A 22,142-nucleotide genomic window follows, 5' to 3' on the forward strand; every position below is an offset into this window, starting at 1 on the left:
ATGCTAACAGCTGATCACCGCGATTGACCTGAAATTCATCCAGATCGGTCCTTATCATATAATTTCCCAGCCTTAAGTTAACCTATCTAAACGGTGGAATTTAACCATGAATATATGAGGAATCAGCTTGAAGGAGACACTGCAGAAGTCTGCTTTCCCATATTCAAACTACCATCTTTCAGAGCAGCACTTCTTGTGCATGCTGGGGGACGGCGTGGCGCAGTTGGGAGAGTGGCCGTGTCAGCAACTTGAGGGTTCCTGGTTCGATCCCCACCTTCGACCAACCTCGTCATATCCGTTGTGTCCTTGAGCAAGACACTTCACCCTTGCTCCTGATGGGTCGTGGTTAGGGCCGTGCATGGCAGCTCCCGCCATCAGTGTGTGAATGGGTGAATGTGGAAATAGTGTCAAAGCTTGAAGGTAGAAAAGCGCTATACAAGTATAACCCATTTACCATGCTTCCCTGACCTGACGCTTTAGCTACAGAGACAAATGTCCATCAACCAACATTAAATTAACTTCCTTGCGGTAATTTGTAACTACTGAAGTTATTTGTTGTACATTTTATTGTATTTACAAAACTTTATTCATCCCTGTGTGGAAATTTAGTGGGATGTCCTCGCGATTGATACCAGGCTGGTTCACATAGACTTAGACTTAGACAAACTTTAATGATCCACAAGGGAAATTGTTCAACACAGTAGCTCAGTTACAATGATGGAAAGTGTAAGGATGGAAAGGACAATGCAGGTATAAATAGACTAATATAGCGATAAAAAAATCTAACATATATACGAATGTATACATAATATGTGTACAGAATAATATATATACAGATATATTATATTATGTCTATAACATATATACAATATATACCAATGACCATGTACAATATTACAGTATATACAGTATATGTGACAGCAGCAGCATATAATAGAGAGTAGATCCAGCAGGAAATAGAAAATAGACATTATAAACATTATAAACAAAGAGAAGTAGCTAACATGTCAGGTGTCAGGTAATAGGCAGATGTCATCTATTGCTGTATGGCGAGTGGTTATACAGCTGGATGGAGTGTGGAATGAAGGAGTTCGTGAATCGCACAGTGCGGGAAGGAAGTTGAAGGAGCCTGTTGGAGTATGAGCTCCGCTGTCCCTTAATTGTCATTGCTGGTTGGGGACTCCCGATGTCTGTGACAGTGACCGGCCAGCCTCATCCTCCTAGCTGCTCCTCCTCGGCAGTTTCCCGTATAGGTCCTCGTTAGTGATGTGGATGTTCTGGTCCACATTCAGAACAGCTCGTAGCGTTCTGGTGTAGCACCCATCAAGGGACTTCTGTATGGTGTGCGTCAGGGTCCAGCTTTCGTAGCCATACAGGAGGAAAGGTCCTGTCCTGTGGAGTTCATCCAGGAACCCAAGTATTTGAAGTCATCGACTTCTCGCAGAGCGTTGTCATTTGATGTTGTAATTGGTGGGTGGTCCATGTATAAGTATTATGTATTTATGTATAGGTGATTACCTCAGTAGTCTTTGCATTCAGTCTGAGGCCAACCCTTCGCACATTCCACCTCCACTCTGTTCAGGACTTCCTGTGTCTGCTCCACGCAGTCAGACATCAGGCAGATATCATCTGCGTAGTCTAGGTCTGCCAGGGCTAGAGCAGGGTTTCTTCTCGACTTCCTTGGTGTAATTGTAAAGCCAAGCTCCTGCTCCCGCCCGTTGATAGCTTACTTGAGCGCGTAGTCCAGTGCTATGATAAAGAGGAAGGGGCAAGAGTGCCTCCCTGCTGCACCCCCGCTAGGATGTCGAACTCCTCTCTGATGCCATCTGGAGTGACCACCTTGGCTCTTGAGCCCTCGTACATGGCCTCAATGGCCCGGAGTAGATTTGAGGGGACCCACTAAGCCTTGAGGATTTTCAGCATTATGCCTCTGTCTATTGAATCAAATGCCTTTTTGAAGTCAATGAAAAACAGCACTACTGTCAAGTAGGGCTGCAACTAACGAGTAATTTGATAATCGATTAATCTGTCCATTATTACTTCGATTAATCGATTAATAATCGGATAAAAGAGACAAACTACATTTCTATCCTTTCCAGTATTTTATTGAAAAAAACCATCATACTGGCACCATGTTCCGGACATTGGGGATGCAGCATACACCAATAATAACACAGAAATGTAACACATCAGATCAGAACTGGATCAGATATTGTACACGTTTTTTGTTGTGAATAATAAAGGATTCATTTTAGGCTGCCTCTGAATAATAGCATGAAATATTCCAGCACCTTTATAACATTTAGTTATACTAAAGCGTCACTCAAATCTAAATATATTTATATAGCTTTATCGGGCCCGGCTACATTGATCCATTATGAAACCAACCTGAGATATTTCTGTCCGTTACGTTTATTTCGAAATTGGTAACCGTGCGTTTTCTCTCTCAAAACGGAGTCAAATGTGCCGGAGACACATTATCAGCCCCGCGTTGCAACAAAGGCATAACATTAACGTTACTCACAAAAAAGCTGAACTCATGAATGCCTGTTGCCACTATGGACTTTAAAAGTTACGTACCGTGAGTTCTTCCCTTCATCCATGGCTCCAACATGTTTCCTTTTCAGGTGCTCCTGAAGCAATGTTGTACTTCCGTGCCATTTTGCAGGAAAAGGTCTTCTTTGAAGTCTTTAAAGTAAAGTGTTCCCACACTTTTGACGACTTAGGTCGTACACTTTTCTCCATTGAAGCAATAACCTCAAGATGTTTCTCCGCTAAACTATCTGTACTGTTTTCCTGCGCCATTTTTCGAATGTTTCCAGCAATGAGACGGCGTCGTCACGTGAGCTGCACATGACACATCATTGGCTAGCTTACCTCCACCTCATGAGACGTAGCCTCAGCGCTGCCCTGGTGCTGTTTTGTACTGTTTTTGTACTTATTTTGATTATTGTTTCTCAGCTGTTTGTAAATGTTGCAGTTTATAAATAAAGGTTTATTTTAAAAAAAAAAAATTAAAGAAAATAAATAAATACAAATTTTAAAATAAGCCTCCGCGCATAGCATAGTTCCAACGAATCGATGACTAAATTAATCGGCAACTATTTTTATACCGGTAATCGATTTTAATCCATTTATTCGATTAGTTGTTGCAGTCCTACTGTCAAGTTGTTCTTCACCTCCTCAATGATTCTCCTTAAGGCCAGATCGGTGGTCCTTCCCTTTCTGAAGCCATTTTGGTTGTCCCTCAGGTGTGGGCCAATGGCATCCCTAATCCGGTTTAGTATCATATGGTTGTACATTTTCGCTATGACAAAAGTCAGGCTAATGCCACGATAGTTGTTTGGCTTAGACAGATCTCCGGAGTTGGGAACCGAGATGACATTAGAGAGGGACCATATGTCAAGCTTGTTGCTATCTATCAAGAGCATGGTTGCATTTCTCCAGTATGATGTGTGATCGAGCTAAAAATGCTAACCGCTGATCCCCGTGATCAAACTCAAATTAATTTTGATCACGATCATATAATTGCCCAGCCCTACAATATTTCTTAGTTTGTTTTCCTTTTTTGAAAGACTTGTTAAAATTGTGGTGATTTTAGGGGCAGCAAGCACATATTAAATGATTTTAATTAATTCCAATGGGCATGGCTGATTTGAGATACAAGTGTTCTGAGTTACGAGCTCAGTCGTGGAACCAATTGAGTTTGTAAATTGAGGTACCACTGTATAAAATAATGCGTCATGATGGCTGGGCGATAAAATATCAATATATATTGTGAAGTAACTTTTCCTTGATAGAAGTTTGATTTACATAATTAATGAGTGATATAGTTTTGATATAATTTTCCCATGTTTTAACAAAAATAGCCTGCTTAAGACATTAGCAGCAAAAACAACACGAGTGAACACAGCGCTCTGCGGCACAAAGATAATTGAAGAGGTCTCACTCTGTCACTTGAGGTTTGCATGGACTAAAAAACGTGCAATCTAGATAACACATGATCTACTAAATGTGTGCAAAGTGAATTGCATCTGTACAGTAAGCAGAATAAGGCATACAATCCATATGAAAATATATTACAATAAAACATTTCAGCTTTTTCCTTTTTATGCCTTTTGTTTCATTCTTCCCATTTTTGTTGCAATTTTTGTTTAAATTTAAATCTACAACGTGCTGAGGGGCAAAACAACAATAAGTCGTTGTAACCTTTGTGGCGCAGCCCTTGGCTGCAGAATATGCTGGCATCTTGACACAGAAGTATTACTTTTAGGCATGTGAATTTTCCACAAAAATGTGAAAAACCATTGACGGCTGTCCACTTTGCTGCTCATCATATTTGGAGGATTACAATCCGAACAACTTGTAGTTCTAAAGCAGGCCTATTCAACTGGCGGCCCAAAGCTTTTCATTTGGCCCGCTGAACATCGCCCGAACAGGCTTGATGTGTCTGTTTTATCTGTGTTGGCCCTGCAATGATGTGGCGACTTGTCCAGGGTGCACCCCGCCTTCCGGCCAAGTGCAGCTAGGATAGGCTCCAGCACCCCCGCGACTCAGAGAGGGACAAGCGGTAGAAAATTAATGGGTGGATGGAAAAACTAGGTTTCGATCGTGTATGTAGTACTCCCGCCACCCCGCAGGGGGTAACATCAAGGCATGTGTGTCACAATGAAGCAGCATTAGGGTGAGTAGAAAACTACTCATTCAACCCTGAAAAAAAAATTTTTTTAAATCGCAAAAATATAACTTTTAACGACTGGAAAACAAACAAATGAATGATCTGCCTTGACCAAGTGCTAAAACCATTGTTTTCTCGCGGACCTTTTAAGTGACGGACACATTGATCCGAACAAGCAGCAACAGTGATAGAAATCCCAGCAAGTAAGCTTCATCACAAAACTTGGTCAAACCTTTAAGTAGATATAATTTGTGCATAAATATATTTAGTTTGTTTAGAAATTTCTGACTTTGATGTCATTTGTATTCTTGGTCGTGTTATTTGTCTGAATAACTGCCGATCGACCTACGGTAGTTAAATGTATGTTAGAGCTAATTTCGACAAGTACAGGGCAACAACGCTCCACCTTAGGTTTAATTTTTGATGCCACATATAGTGTGTGCAATGTTTGGTGTGTAAATGTTGTATGCTTTCTACATGTGTAAACATTTGTAGTTTATTGTGTGAATATATTAACACTTAACCTATTTTATTTATGTACAATTGTAATGTTTATGTTATGTTTATATTTTCAGTTTTACAAACCTAAATGAAGGAAGAAGTGTGGCGAAATAAAACTGAGAATGCAAAAGAAGGATCATCAAACTTCAAAACTTCTAGAGCTCATGTTTTTTCATGCTTTTAACTAGCTGCACACGCTGGAAACGAGTAGCAAGGGCAGATAAATGAATTTGTTGACAGTGCAGTGTGAAAGCCGATGTGTTTACTTTACAATTAAGAAGAAGTCTCAAAGAAATATAACCTGCTGAGGCACTTTCTGAGAAAACATCCCCGTTTCGATGTCTGCACCTTTAAACTGCGGCCCTCTCCATTATGTAGTTGAATAGCCCTGTTCTAGAGTATTTATTAGTAGCCAGCGAGAAGGTATATTTTTGACGTGACCGATTGTAAACAGAGGTCACAACATCGGAAGTACTGTATATTACCCGAAGGGTCGTGGCTGCAGGATAGAGTTGCCGTAAGATAAACCTTTTTACTTCTTTCCATTCATGTTATAAAATGTTACATGACATTTTCAATGATGACCATGCTTGTAAATTATCTACAAAAAAAAAAACCCAAAATTCTGTGGTTAATTACATGGGACTTGTAAGTGTCAAAAAGACCGCCTAAAATATGTCGACATGTTTCACCGACTCAAGTCCAAACCTGAAGCAGGAGAAATTGAAATTAAGCATTTGATGGCAAACAGCTGCATTGTTACATTTGTGCATGACAATTGAGCAGTATCTTTTTGTGAACAACGTAACACACTCACATGCACATGTTGTCATTTCTTAATATTTTTTATTTGTTTGGCTTCATTCTATCAGATGCTATTAGATGTTAATACCCCAAGATACAATTTGAATATAATTCACGATCGTTTTTAAACAGTCGGTCTGTCTCGATCGTAATCACCAGCTGGAATGTGCGTTTCATGCACGCGACCACATATTAGCAGTACACGGCATTTTTTTTTGCATTGATGTGGTAGAAGTCGCCACCCCGGATTACAAATGCGTTGTGGCTGTGACATGAGTTTCTGCCTCCGGCAGGAGTGACGACAATGACAAGTCCATGTGAAATGGCGCGTTTTTGCGTGATACAACTGTTATAATGTGCGGTAAATTAAACAAACCGGCAGAAAATCCAGGTGAGGAAAGAGAAGAGGGTTGGACTTGCTTGGGGTTTTTTTTTCAGGATTTTTCTTCTTTTACCATAGCTCAGTAACATATTAAACACAGACTGTTTTATTCTGAAAATCCATGAGCTAGTGTTGTACGTCCTGTCCCGCTCTACCCTTATCAATGCAAAGTTGCTGCACCTTTGCAAGAAATAGCCTTATAATTTTTTCAAAGAGATCCAGAACTTGAAGATGAGATGTTTAGACATGCAGTGCAGCTGGTGGAAGTTGACACATTGGCAGTGGAAAACAGCTGTAGCATCAGCAGTTGTACCTGAGCAGGCCATGACAAACACTTGGTAGAATTTAGGGTAAGGTTATGTTAAGTTAAGTGAAGCTGATTTAAGGCTTTGTGTTGACATTCCGGCTGTTGTGTGTAATTAATTTGCATGACTTGTTAGAAAATAAACCTTGTTACACATTGTTTCTGCAAATGTGCAACGACTTTATCTGGGGGTGGTCCGAGGCTGCATGGCTTCCCCGCCGGTTTTATGTATGTATGGGTGTGTTTGTGTGTGTGTGTGTGTGTGTGTGTGTGTGTGTGTGTGTGTGTGTGTGTGTGTATAATTATTATAATTTAATTATTTTTCTGTCTACGGCCTGTCGCTGGCCTGCCCAGTGGCACGGTGGGCCCGATCTGGGTGTCTTGTCGCTGGCTGGCCGGCCGTCCTGCCTGGGGCCGGTGATCCCTTGTTCCCTGGGTACCGCACTTGCTGTTTTGGGTTGGGCTTTCTGGGTGGCTGTGGCCGTACTTGGCTCCTGCACATACAGGGAAACAAACATATTGTACATGCAAACATACATATGCACATACACATGTATATTCATACATACATACAGTAGGTGCCAGCCAAAATCAAAACTAGATTTTTTTTTTTTTTTCAGCATGTGCTTGTAAATATTCAGGTTAGCTATTAATGATACAGTATTGTGATTATTTGTTAATATCTACTTTTCAGATCATTTTGAGTTACATTTGCTATGGATTCCCTCTCTGGCTCTAATTTCCTCAGAGCACCAGACTTGCAATTCTTGTTTAAGACACTAAGGGGCAGTGTCTCCAGAAGGAGCAACTGCAGCTGTCTAGACTAGATGACTGCTGTGTTTCAATGCAGGGGCTGTATTCTTCAGAGGCACCCAGCCCATGCGCTCTACAAAGTGTGGGTCCTGGCAAGAGTCCTCCAGCCACTGCTAGAGCAATATGAATGGGGACAATCGAGCATACAGGACACTTCCTGGTTAAATTTGTTTCCCCGCCCTTACATTTATGTCACATTTGCTGCTCAGGTTGCGAGGTTGAATAATCATAAACTTAAGAGAAGAATGTTGAATAGTTTTGTGTTCTCTTGGTCCTTTACCCTATTTTAGAGGAAGCCTTGAATTAGCGCAGGGGCGGTAATTTAAAACCTTCTCACTCCGGCGCTTACCAAAGGCATGCGGTAAATTTAGGCCTGCGCTTATAAATTTGAGTGTGATGTAAGGATACCATCATGAAAAGCACATTTAATTAAAAAAAACGTTATTATGGTCTTACCTTTACTTATAAATGAAGTCCGTGCACAGCTCCTTCTGAACAAAAGCATAGATAACTTGTTTATAGAAGTCTTCCTTATGTTTCTTCAGTTTTAAGTCTCTCTGTCTCGATGGAGATCTTCCTTTAATTATTACCTCCTGCTTCGATTGAAAGTCCAGTTTAGAAAACTGTTTTATTTTAGATATGTAATCCTCCATGGTAAAAGTGCAAGAGAAGAAAAAATAAACGATCGCTGCTAACTGTTGCTGCTTGTCACTTCTTCTGCAGCAGAGTAGTCGCAAGGATCACGAGCGCCCTCTACCACCAGGAGGCGGGAGTCATTTAATGACTCATTTTTGACACACGCAGCTACAGTATATTAATAAAACATAGCTGCTTACTGTTCTTTTTAGCATATTCAATAGCTTGGTCCTTAAATCCTACTAAATAGCTCTTTATCTTCTTCACTTTATGCGATTTTAAATTATTGAAATCAGCCTCCTCCATTTTGAAAATGATGACAGGTGAAGTGTCACTCGTGACGTGACGAGTTTGACCCAGCGGAAATTCTAGGCCTATGCTAATTATTTTTTGAAACGAGTTTGACCCGGCGGTAATTCTAGACATGCGCTAAGAAAAATAATATTTTGCGAAACGAGTTTGACCCGGCAGTAATGCTAAGCATGCGCTAATTATTTCGCGAAACGAGTTTGACCTGGCGGTAATTCTAGGCATGCGCATACTATATACCCGGCGGCAATGCAAGGAAATACGGTAGGTCTGATTTTCCAGCGGTTAGAGCCGACCAATCATGGGAGATGGTTGTCATGGAGATGTGTAACTTGTTGACAAGCATTCTAAAGCTGTTATTCCTAATTATTATTTAATGATGGATATATTTTTATGCTTGTGAATGCTTGTTGTAGTGGAACATGTACCTTTTTAAAAACACGCAGACAAGGTGTCCCAGAAAGTCTTCACAGTGCAGCCATACAGCAATTACTTTATTAATGTGATTCACAATTGATTTAGTTTTCTAATTTTGTCAAATTGCTTGCATTATAGCAAGTACTAGTAAATATTGGGCTAGCATAATATTATTATCATATAATTATTTGCAATGAAGGCAGAGAAAATGAATCACAACAACTGCCGTTTCAGCACAAGTTTATTAGTTTATATGGGCTATAAAAATACTTTGTTTTTAAATGATCATCCAAACTGGTGTTCTGTGTCATTTATGTTTTGGTCTGTTATCAAAATTAGATTTTTCAGTGTGATCCTCAGTTGAAAAAGTTTGGACACCCCTTATGTAAGCGTTTTTATGAATGTTGTTACCTTGTACGTGTCACTGATTGGGAAATGTAATTAAGCTCTTTTGGCTATGAAATTGCTCATTGAAAATTACAATGCATCTCTTTAATTAGGCTTTTGGCTTCAAACCAACTACCAGCCATCTGGCCCTGACACTGTGCCGATAAAATTCCTGACCCTTGGAAAGATTTATTGAGGACCCCTGGTATAGTAGGTATAGGCCAATATGATGGAAAGTGATACAATTGGCTTTTAATACAATGTTGCTCACGTTTGGGCTCCAGCGCCCCCCGCGACCCCGAAGGGAATATGCGGTAGAAAATGGATGGATGGATGGACGTTTTTAAAGTTTAAATTGATGCACGTTTTGTACTAAAACAGTCATTCATGGAATATTTTATTATATAAAAAAGTAATTGTTGATGGTATTTTTTTTTGGAAATGTACACATTAATTTAAAAAGTTAGAAAATAGAGGCTCCCAAGTTCTGATTTTGTTCATATAAGGATATGCACAATTTTGCAGGAATGCATTTGAATGTGTTCTTCAATTGGTTCTTCAACCCCCACTGAGGGTCACTGCGACCCTCATGTCTGATACTGTGGGTCGGCAGTAGTAAACTATTACAATGTTTTGGAACGTTTTCCAAATTGCATCTCTGCAATTTGAACTAACTACCCAATAAATAAAAAAACAAACATGATGTGTGTCTGAAAAGGAGCACGAAGAAGCAAAATATTATATTGTCCAACCCCATCCATCCATTTTCTTCCGCTTATCCGAGGTCAGGTCGAAGCCCAGACTTCCCTCTCCCTGTCTAACCCCATCACTGAGATATAATAATCTGATTCTTTATCAACAACAGAATACATGATGACTTTATATAACAATATTTGGTATATAATTACAGCATACATATATAATTACATTCATGAATACAACTGCTAGTCTGAGTTTACATGAAAACCAGATATGGCACTATGCCTTACCATCAGCAACCCAAGGAAGAGACTTTTATTTTTAGACTTTTTATAAAGACAATACAATGAGCACCGTAGGAAAAGCTTTTGTAACCTACCTGTTTTGAAATGGTTCTATTATCTGTTTTACATGTCAAAGAATATATTGTGATACATTTCGCAATATAGATATTAAGTATGATCAGATTTAGATTTTAGCTCATCCCTATGACCAACTTTTGTTAGTATTCAGTAAGGTCAGGTTTAAATATTGTGTTCCATTGTTCAATATTGCGCACTACAAAATTACCGTAGTATTTATGGGTCATGAAAAGTATGAGCTCAATATTGCTAACGACCAATATTCAAACTGAAATACAGTATTGTATCGCAGGTGAAAAAGTTGTATTGAAACACTCCTAGTTACGTAGTTTGCACTTTTACAGTATAAATGTGTTTATTTAACAACCCTAACACTGCTACTTTATTTTCAGAACATTCTGACTTTTTTGAAAACAATTTTTGTAACTGTGGCTTTATTCTAGTATCTTTGCAACTTTTTTCTTGAAAACCATTCATTTCAGTAGCGCAAATTTAGGGTTGGCACTAATAACCGGCAGAAGAAGCACCAAATTAACGATTTGACAGGTGCATGCATTGATTTAATTCCTGTTTTCCCCACAGGTGGATATCTTCCAGAAGGATCTGTTGTTAATCCCTATCCACCTGGAAGTGCACTGGTCCCTGGTCAGCGTGGACATTCCCCGCAAAGCCATCACCTACTTTGACTCCCAGCGGACCCTCAATAGACGCTGCCCAAAGGTAGGATATTACTTAAAGGAGGGAAATTACTAGGTCAACTTTGTTCTCAAATCCTCTTTCCGTGTCTGAAGTTTAGACAGAAAAACAACACCAAAAATGGCCATTAAATGCTGACTTGCAGTGGAATTGTTGCCACATACAGTACCTCTAAAGCAGTGGTTCTTAACCTGGGTTCGATTGAGCCCTAGGGGTTCGGTGAGTCGGGCTCAGGGGTTCGGCGGAGGTCAAGACACACCCGACTCATCGTGTAAATCAAAACTTCTCCCTATCGGCGTATTACGGATACGGCAGAAGTCAGACTGATTTGCAGGTGTGTAATATGTTGTGAGTTTATGCTCCGTGTTGGTTTTGTTGTTTGAACAAGGTGATGTTCATGCACGGTTCATTTTGTGCACCAGTAAAAAAACATGGTAACACTTTAGTATGGGGAACATATTCACCATTAATTAGTTGCTTATTAACATGCAAATTAGTAACATATTGGCTCTTAACTAGTCATTATTAAGTACTTATTAATGCCTTATTCGGCATGGCCTTATTATAACCCTAACCCTCTAACCCTGGCCCTAACCCTCTAACCTTAACCAAAAAACTCTAAATTAAGTCTTTGTTACTTAGAATATGTTCCCCATACTAAAGTGTTACCAAAAACATGTAACTTCGTCTTGAATTTGAAAAAAAAACCATTTAATTTTTCACTAAAGAAGGGTTCGGTGACTGCGCATATGAAACTGGTGGGGTTCAGTACCTCCAACAAGGTTGAGAACCACTGCTCTAAAGCCTGAAAATTCCCATCTGTCTGTGCTGTTTACTCAAACCAGAGACACAAGGAGTTTTTTCCCCCCCTGTTCACATTGAGGGTGTGCCCGTTGTCGCTTCTTCTAAATTAAATGTACCTCTATTACCTTTTATTTGTAAAGGACAAATAAGATTTTCCAAGAGAGAAAGCTGCTTTCATTAAATGACCTGTAATACATCAAGTGTAGTTTGAATTCTGTGCTGTCTGTGCAAATTTTACTTAGTCAGAAATAAATAAGTACACATTTAATATCATTTACAAATAACTTGTAACTAAAATCATCAGCTTTTTGCATGGAGTTTTGTCGGTTTATAGCAATCTTTCTCTAAAAACTTCTGGCCAACTTCTTAACTTCGCTCTGTTGGCTAACAGTCTGTTATGAGTCTCTTCCTTCCTTTTTCAGTTCCTGGCAACTTCTGGGTGATGCAGTTGTTTCTTTTGTTTATGGAAAATAATAGATTTTTGAACATTTGTCAATATTAATCTCCACCTGTTGCATCTGGATGCATCTAAGAATTGACCTCCTGGCACACCCCTAGTTCATATCGTACAGCAAAACAGGAAAGATGGCAGAACACAGACTGTTTTTACAGGCAGTTTGACACACAGAAGGGCCATCCGGCTCTGAATACTACTTCCAGAGCTGTAAAACCTGTGGGTTAACTTAAACTCCTGATTCCATCTGGTGGTGCTTCTCACACAGAACTGTGAAACAGAAAAAATACCCCAAATTCACGACTAATGGGTGAAAGTGTAATAATCTGTTTTACACAAAGGTGGTGTTGCGCAGTTGTTACGGCTCTGGTACTACATCCAAAGCTGGAAAATGTTCTAGTCAACACCTGACTTAGTTTGTCGCGGCTTTTCACACAGACTAGTAAAATGCGGTGGAAAAAAAAGCTAAATTCCTGGCTTGAATAGCTTTGTTATGGCTCAGAAGGGGGGAAAAAAGAAAATTCCTGGTCGTTCCTGTCTCAATTCTGTGGTTGTCTACGACAGAAAAATGCGACTTTTACTGGCAGTGTAAAATAGGGCTTTGTCATTTTTGTGACTAGGCACTTGTGATTAAGGGCTTTATGTATAAATGTGATTGCTTAGAGGCTACAAATGTCCAAACTAACATTAGCACGTGAAGATGACCTTACCTTGTTGCTGCTGTTTTTTCTCAGCACATTTTTAAGTATCTGCAAGCGGAGGCCGTCAAAAAAGACCAACAAGAATTTTTGATGGGGTGGAAAGGATTTTTCAAAATGGTAAGGCTCTTTTTCCCCGCTATAGAGTTATGTGCTGTGTGTCACATGTTAACAAAATAAAAATGTGTGTTTTAGAACGTGGGCCGTCAGAACAATGACAGCGATTGTGGGGCGTTTGTGTTGCAGGTAAGTTTGGCAAATGCTTTAACAACCGGCAAAAGGAGCGATCGCATTACCGGGTAATTATGACTTGTCTGTGACCATGTGCCGATGCCAAACAAGCAATCTAGAATTTGAGTCGTTTCATTGTTTTTTTTTCCAGCTTTATGGCCGTTTGACAGCGGCCGCCTTACCAGAAAGTTAATAACTGGCTCGAGGAGAACTATTTATATGATAATGAGAATGAGAATACAATTATTTTTTAGAAACTCAACATAGTACAGATAAAACAATTGATACAATTAACATAAACAAATGAAAGATAGCAGAGAAGCAAATATTTTGTAGATAAGGCTCTGATTTACATCCTTTGTTTTTTGCCCTTAAAGTCCTCGTGTCCAGAGACATACTTCCTAAATTTGTAAACAATAACAAAAATGAGAAAATAATTTTTTTATAGTAAAAAATATCGCTCTAACCACTGTCGTATCGGCCTTACTATACTTGGTATTGTTACTAATGATATTTGTATCAATCTGCCTTTGTTTACATTCAAGAACTTTACTTGAGCATATATTTACTACGGTGTGTAGTATAGCATGTTTTAGGATATCTCTAGACAAGGTCAAATGCTGCTGACACTTCTTCTGTATTTGACTATCTAAAAATGTCTTCTCGCCATGTCTCCAACACGAATGCGTTCAGAACTTTTGCCTCTCCCTCGTCCCGCCGTGCGCAATGCGCATGCATGGGATTGACGCTACATACTCAAACACGCTCCGAACTGAGTACCGTATTTTCCGCACTGGGTTACGTTATACATCCATTAGATGGAGCTGCGCTAAAGGGAATGTCAACAAAACATTCAGGTCAGTCAAACTTTATTAATATATTACAAACCAGCGTTCTGACAACTCTGTTCACTCCCAAAATGAATAAACAGCTGTTTTATTATTTTCCCCGAGGTAAAGTCAGTGACGTGGTATTTTGTTTTTTTTAACAACAGCAAGGTATAACATGTAGTGCAACATTTATATCACATAGTGGAGGGGAACTTTTCCTCGATTCAATAAACACGTAAAAAACAGTCTGATACTGTTACGGTAAATCAAACGTTAGTGCAATCACAATATAGTAACACTCGAAATAGTGCAGAGCAATAACAATATATCAATAACTCAACGTTGCTCAAACGTTGATGTCACACAACACAACACACAAAATAAACATGTAAAGCTCACTTTATTAAGTCATTCCTCATCCACGAATCCCTCAAATTCTTCTTCTTCAATGTCCGAATTAAACAGTTGGGCGGATACGGCATCCAACATGCGTCTCGTCGAAGTCGTCATTAATCGAGTCAGTGTCGCTGCTGTTGTCTCGCAGTTCAGTGACAATTCCTGCCTTCCTCATATATCCCAGCAGTACAGGGGAAAATTAAGTCGGCGGCTGCTTACCGTAGTTGCGAAACCTGTTGTGGCTCAATATTGGTCCATATATAAGGCGCAGCGGATTATAAGGCGCACTGTCAGCTTTTGATAAAATTGGAGGTTTTTAGGTGCGCCTTGTAGTGCGGAAAATATGGCAGTTAAAAAAATAAATCTAGGATTCAAATGACACGCTCTAAACAGTGTCAGATCAACCAAACCATTACATCCCTAATATGTTCATATTTTTGTTTTTACCCTTATTGATATGTGATTTAAATGATAGTGTACTATGTAGGATGACACGCAGACTCTTAACCTGAGGGGAGGGGGAAATGACGCGCTGTTAATGAGGGGGGGAAACTGTGGTCTTTGGATAGTGATGATTTTGTACAGGTAAGGAGTTTTTCACTGTTTGAATTGAAGACGTTTGCAGTAAACCAAGATTTTATTTAAGATAAGCAGTACATTAGGATGGAGGCAGTATGGTTTGTTTGTTGGAGATGTAGCGCTGGGTGTCATCAGCGAAGGAGTGGGAATGGATGCCGAGGGGTTGGACTTAAAAGATTTAAGCTCTCTGAACTATGCGCTCACGTCATGTAGATTCTGTCCTCTCTGACTGCGTCTTGATTTGTTTATGCAGTAGCTTCTGCAGGGGCTGATGCGTAACTTGCAATTATCTTCTAAAAACACTAGAGGGCAGTGTTTTCCTGAATGAGCAACCAAAACTCTGGTTGACTCGCTATTGGCGTCCTGTGTGTAGTATTTGTAAACAATGGTGACCCAAGCGACATCCTGGAGCTGTCGTTAATCGATTTGAAACAACGGTCACTTTATAGCACATAATGCTCTGAAACCAGAGGAGAAGACGCTCGCAAAGCTGGGCTGTGCGAGTGCCTCTAAATGAATTGAGGCAGAAGACAGGCGTTAAGGAAAACCTACAAATGATGGTCTAAAAAAAACGACTACCGTAATCACAGCTCTGTGTCCTCGTAGCCGCCGACGTGAAACTACGATTTTTGGAGGTGCATGTAAAGGTCTGCCGGCGGAGGAGCCAGCCGGCTTCAGTTACGTAAGCTACGTGATGCGAGTGCAAATTTTAGCCTTAAAGGGGGACCTATTATGCAAAACTAGGGATGTCCGATAATATCGGACGATAAATGCTTTAAAATGTAATATCGGAAATTATCGGTATCGGTTTCAAAATTATCGGTATCGGTTTCAAAAAGTAAAATGTATGACTTTTTAAAACGCCGCTGTGTACATGGACTTAGGGAGAAGTACAGAGCGCCAATAAACCTTAAAGGCACTTCCTTTGCGTGCCGGCCCAATCACATATCTACGGCTTTTCACACACACAAGTGAATGCAAGGCATACTTGGTCAACAGCCATACAGGTCACACTGAGGGTGGCCGTATAAACAACTTTAACACTGTTACAAATATGCGCCACACTGTGAACCCACACCAAACAAGAATGACAAACACGTTTCGGGAGAACATCCGCACCGTAACACAACATAAACACAACAGAACAAATACCCAGAACCCCTTGCAGCACTAACTCCTCTGGGACGCTACAATATACACCCCTCTACCCCACCTCAACCCCACCCCACTCAAACCCCGCCCACCTCAACCTCCTCATGCTTTCTCAGGGTGAGCATGTCCCAAATTCCAAGCTGCTGTTTTGAGGCATGTTAAAAAAAATAATGCACTTTGTGATTTCAATAATAAATATGGCAGTGCCATGTTGGCATTTTTTTCCATAACTTGAGTTGATTTATTTTGGAAAACCTTGTTACATTCTTTAATGCATCCAGCGGCGCATCACAACAAAATTAGGCATAATAATGTGTTAATTCCACGACTGTATATATCGGTTGATATCGGAATCGGTAATTAAGAGTTGGACAATATCGGATATCGGTATAAAAGCCATTATCGGACATCTCTATGCAAAACCAACTATTCTTACCTATTGGTACTTGTTTTTGTGTATTTGGGATCTGCATAAGTCCTGAAAATTTGAAATCCCACCAATGGAGGCATGGGGGAGATAGTTCTAAAACCATTTGGAATTTGCCCAACTTTTGATGTTATTTCAACTGGTGACATCGGCGGATATCTCCATATATGGTAGAGATAGGGTTGTACGGTATACCGGTATTAGTATAGTACTAATGAATCATATTCGGTACTATACGCCTCTGAAAAATACCGGTCCCCCGTGTCGTCGCCTTCACGTCGTGTCATTGCTGGGTTTACGAGCAGACGAGCATGTTCGGTAGCACACTATCACGGAGTACTTACAAGCAGACAGTGAAGAGACAGAAAAGGGAGAACGGACGCATTTTGGCTTAAAAACTAACGATAAAGATGAAGTTATAACACTGAAACGCCCACCAGAAGAAGTGCTTTCAGACATGGCTGGCTAGCTAGCCGCTAAAGTCCAGCCGCAGTTTGCAGTGTTTTAGCTACTTCTAAATCACTAATCCTCGCCTCCATGGCGAGGATTAGATAAAGTGCATTTCTTACACGTATCATCCCTGCAGGACAAGGAATAGCTAAACATGCTTCACTACACACCGTTGCTCATCAGCGTCGCAATGTGAATAAACGCCATGTGTGGATCTACACCTGACATCCACTGTAATGATACCAAGTATAGGAGTGTATCTAGTCGATACTACTATGATAACAGATATTTTTTGGGATTACATCATCTTCTTTCGTTTTTTTAAAATTCAGATTGTGTTTATAAACTTAGGAAATATGTCCCTGGACTAGGGCTTGGCGATATGGCCTTTTATTAATATCTCAATATTTTTAGGCCATGTCACGATACACAATATATATCTCCATATTTTGCCTTAGCCTTGAATGAACACTTGATGCATATAATCACAGCAGTATGATGATTCTATGTGTCTACATTAAATATTCTTGTTCATACTGCATTAATATATGCTCATTTTACACTTTCATGCAGAGAGGGAAATCACAATTAAGTCAATTTACCAAAAGTGTATTTATTAAACAGTTATTAAGCAGTGGCACAAACATTCATGTCATTTCCAAAACAGAAGGTGCAAAATTGTCAGACATTTTAAAACAAGCTATTAGTGCACTTTTGTGCATGATGTCACTAAAATGACATATCGAAATAACACTAAATTAAAATGCACTTTTTGTACAGAACGCCACTACAATAGTTAAAACAAATAAAGTGCACTGTTGTGCATGATGTCACACAAGATATTTCAATAAGTGTCAAATAAAAATGAGCTGCATAATAGGAAATCAAATAGTGTATGTCCTTCGCTATGTGGTAGGTTCCTGCAGACGTTATCTCCTTCTGTTGTTGACTATTTTTTTAATACGGTGTTGATCTGGAAATGGTTGCTTCGGCATTTTGTCGGTGTGGCACCCAACGGAGATGTTGACATGCGGAGTAAGCACTCTTCATTCTCTAGCGGGTGACTTTTCAAATGATGCTGCAAAATAGCAGTGCTGCTACTTTTTGTGGCAACGCTTTTACTTGTCTGTATGCACATGTGTCATGTGAGCAAGTTTTAATGTTGTAAATGTGATGTTTTATGTATTTGTTTACTGTTTTTAATGTAACCTTGCTGCTGCCCTCTTGGCCGGGTCTCCCTTGGAAAAGAGATCTTTGATCTCAATGGGATTTTACCTGGTTAAATAAAGGCTAATAATAATAATAACTTGACATATTACGGTTGTCTGTTCAACATCTTCCCGCTTGAAGCCAAACCACTGCCGGACGATGGACCCCTTGTTGTTTTTCTTGGACATTAATTATTCCTACATTTGTTAGCAGATTTGCACCTTCTTTCTCTCGTATTACTACTCGCACCGCTCCGCTAGAACAACAGCTAAGGTTGCCCATGTCGCTACCTCTCTGCTCCGCGAGGGTGTATGACGTTGCACATGCGACACTATGTGACGTATGTAAGAAGGTGCGCTTGTTTTATGTCTCTGTGAAAAGGAGAGACAAGAAAGAGTGAGAAACGCATGTAGTGTAATGGCCGCAGCTGAAAGCAACTGCGTGAGAACTTATACTCTAATATCACGATATACCGGTAGTCATTTTCTATATCGCACAGATATATCGAGTATATTCGATATATCGCCCAGCCCTACCCTGGACACATGAGGACTTTGAATATGACCAATGTATGATCCTGTAACTGCTTGGTATCGGATTGATACCCACATTGGTGGTATCATCCAAAACTAATGTAAAGCACCCAAGCAACAGATGAATAAGTGATTATTACATTTTAACAGAAGTGTAGATAGAACATGTTAAAAGAGAAAGGAAGCAGATATTAACAGTAAATGAACAAGTAGAATAACAATTAATTTTCTACCACTTGTCCTTAATAATTTTGACAAAATAATAGAATGACAAATGACACAATATGTTACTGCATATGTCAGCAGCTAAATTATGAGCCTTTGTTTGCTTACTTACTACTAAAAGACAAGTTGTCTTGTATGTTCACTATTTTATTTAAGGACAAACTTGCAATAAGAAACATATGTTTAATGTATCATAAGATTTTTTTGTTAAAATAAAGCCAATAATGCAATTTTTTGTGGTCCCCTTTATTTAGAAAAGTATCAAAGTATTGAAATAATTTTGGTACCGGTACCAAAATATTGGTATCAGGACAACACTAGTAGAGATTTACCCTAAGAGCTTTGCGCAAGTCTGCCGTTGTAGTACGACATTGTAGTTAATAAGGTCTTTTTTCTCTGTCCTTTTATTGTAGGGCAGACTGGCTCGTACTTGCACATGTGTCCTCCGCTGTTGCCATGTATAAGACAAAGTAGGATGAAGTTCTAACTTATATTTGTCAGTCGACTCCTTACGGAAGTTCTAAAAACTACAACGTGGCTGACGGAAAAAGACACAGTCGAAGTGGAGGCACGTCAAGTTGACCGCCCACACGGCTTGAATATGTTGTGTAAAACAATCTATATAAAATGTTGAACAAGGAACCATCATTACTTGTTATGCAGAGCACAAGAAAGTATTTTTAAAAGCACAAAAAGAAAATCATAATAGGGTTTAGGTGATTTCAGTGGATGAGTCTATAGAGTAGACCTTGGCAAATTAAGGCCCGGGGGCCGCATGCAGCCCGTTAAGCTTTTTAATCTGGCCGGCAGACATTCCCAAATATTTTTTTTAGATCTTTAAGATGGAAACTGTAGCTGCCATTATGATGTGCAGTGATGTTTTCAAATGACCGTAAATCTTGAATTATACAAAGTATTTTAATGGTTAAAATCTACGCTTTTGGATGATATACTATGGTAATCTAAGTCACAGCAGCTCAGACAAGGTACCAAGCAGTGTGGGTGTGGAGCGTTTCCACAGAGTGTTTCCAGAGCGGCCAGCCTAAAATGCGGGTGTCAGGTACAGACACGGAAGGAGATTTTTACAACAAAGTTCTAAAGCTTAGTGATGTATCAGATTTTAGGTGGGGTTTTTTTACCCTTCACATTCATATTTTGCTGTGTTTGTTGCCTTTTTGTTGCGTTTCGCTTGATTGTAAAATGTCGATTGGGGGGGGGGGGGTCACGTTCATATGTTGTCAATATTCAGTGTTTTATCCTTCATAGTTAATATTTGAAATCACACAATCTTTATTTTCATGTACATTCTGGGTGTCTCATTCAGTAAAAAAAAAAAAAAAAAATCCATTCCGTTTTTTAAGGCGGTCTGTCATAACATTTTTAGCATTCAATCAGACATTATTGTGAAGTTTTGTATTACCGTATTTTTCTGACTATGGAAAAAACTGCGACTTTTAGTTTGTCCGGGGGTGCGACTTATACTCAGGTGCGACTTATGTGTGAAATTATTAACACATCACCGTAAAATTTTAAATAATGTTATTTAGCTCATTCACGTAAGAGACTAGACGTATAAGATTTCATGGGATTTAGCCATTAGGAGTGACAGATTGTTTGGTAAACGTATAGCATGTTCTATATGTTACAGTTATTTGAATGACTCTTACCATAATATGTTACGTTAACATACCAGGCACGTTCTCAGTTGGTTATTTATGCCTCATATAACGTACACGTATTCAGCCTGTTGTTCACTATTCTTTATTTATTTTAAATAGCTTTTCAATTGTCTATTCTTGGTGTTGGGTTTTATCAAATAAATTACCCCAAAGAATGCGACTTTTACTCCAGTGCGACTTATGTTTTTTTCTTCTTTATTATGCATTTTTGGCCGGACTACGGTAGTGTTCCTAAAAATTGGATATACCAGCCCCCAGACACATTTTTTTTCTCTAAATTTGGCCGCCCCAGTCAAAATAATTGCCCAGGCCTGCTATAGAGGATGGGATCTGAAATGGTATCAAAGACCACATTTGGGGATGGAGGTGTTTTTTGGTATTATTTCCTTTCGTTGTGCGTCAGTAAACATACTAAACTTTGTGTATCATTTTCTATTTATTTGTATTATGCAATGTGTCGGTTGTCACTTAAAACTGGAGCAATCTTGACTTTTCTTTTTCCTTTCCTCTCGTACTGCAGTACTGCAAGTGTCTTGCACTGGGGCAGCCGTTTGATTTCGGACAGCAGGACATGCCACGCCTGCGGAGGCAAATGTACAAAGAACTGTGTCACTGTAAGCTAACCCTGTGACCCCTTTTCTCCCACCCTTGGAGGAGAGGGGGCGGGGCCAAGATGAACAGCCAACATCGTCTTCTATTGCTTGTTTGTGTTGTCCCTCACTCTGTAGTCATCAACTCTCTTTGCAAATAAAAGTCATAACATACTGTACATAAGCATACAACACAAGAATTTTACTGTTCTGCTATTTAACTCTGACAATCGGCGCAACCACCGTCCCCTGGAAAAAAAATCAACCTATTTTGGGGCACACAAGCCACAGGTTGGAGCTCCCTTTATACTAACAGTAACAACGTGATTCATTCTTTTTTTGTGTGACGATAAATACTTGGCTAATTGAGGATTTTTGTTGTTTTGGGGGATGAGAACACACAAAGAAGTTTTAAGAAATTGCTATATTTTCTTTGATTGTGACGTTTATAATTTCCAAAATGTTTTTTGTAAGAAATTTCATTTGTTCAAGGCCCTGTCTTTTTATTTTTTTCTCCTCTTAAAGTGAGTTTCAACAACTGTTTTATACATCTTCTACAGTGCATTCTGGTCGCTTAAAATTAAAAAGGTGGCCTAACAGTGTTTGTGTGTTTTTACTTAATAGATTATATATTTACCTATATAGTAACTATTCAAATAACATGATACTTTTGTAAACAAAGGCGATAGTTTGTATTTGACAATTAATATATACATTTTTATTTTCAATTCATGTTCCAAGACTATATCTAATGTCACATTTTGCTTTTGAAATAAGACGAGATAGCTCTTTATTGAGCTCCTGGACGTGAATTTTTTTAAAGACATTTATTGTATATCCAAATTGTATACTTTGTTTTTGTGCTACACATAATATATTTTTAAAATGTACACGTAA

General features: G+C 39.3%; 1 protein-coding gene across 1 annotated transcript in view; it reads left to right on the forward strand.

Moving 5' to 3' along the window:
- Positions 1 to 21,844, forward strand: part of LOC133606843 (sentrin-specific protease 3-like) — a 56,456-nt gene extending 34,612 nt beyond the window's left edge. Inside the window, exons 9-12 of the mRNA XM_061961212.1 lie at positions 10,875 to 11,012; positions 12,981 to 13,064; positions 13,140 to 13,190; positions 21,176 to 21,844. Of these exons, the coding sequence (XP_061817196.1) occupies positions 10,875 to 11,012; positions 12,981 to 13,064; positions 13,140 to 13,190; positions 21,176 to 21,286 (384 nt within the window). The 3' untranslated portion in view covers positions 21,287 to 21,844. The remainder of the gene's footprint in view (positions 1 to 10,874; positions 11,013 to 12,980; positions 13,065 to 13,139; positions 13,191 to 21,175) is intronic.
- Positions 21,845 to 22,142: the final 298 nt, after the last annotated feature.

The sequence above is a fragment of the Nerophis lumbriciformis genome, linkage group LG05, assembly GCF_033978685.3.
Source record: "Nerophis lumbriciformis linkage group LG05, RoL_Nlum_v2.1, whole genome shotgun sequence".
Taxonomy (NCBI): domain Eukaryota; kingdom Metazoa; phylum Chordata; class Actinopteri; order Syngnathiformes; family Syngnathidae; genus Nerophis; species Nerophis lumbriciformis.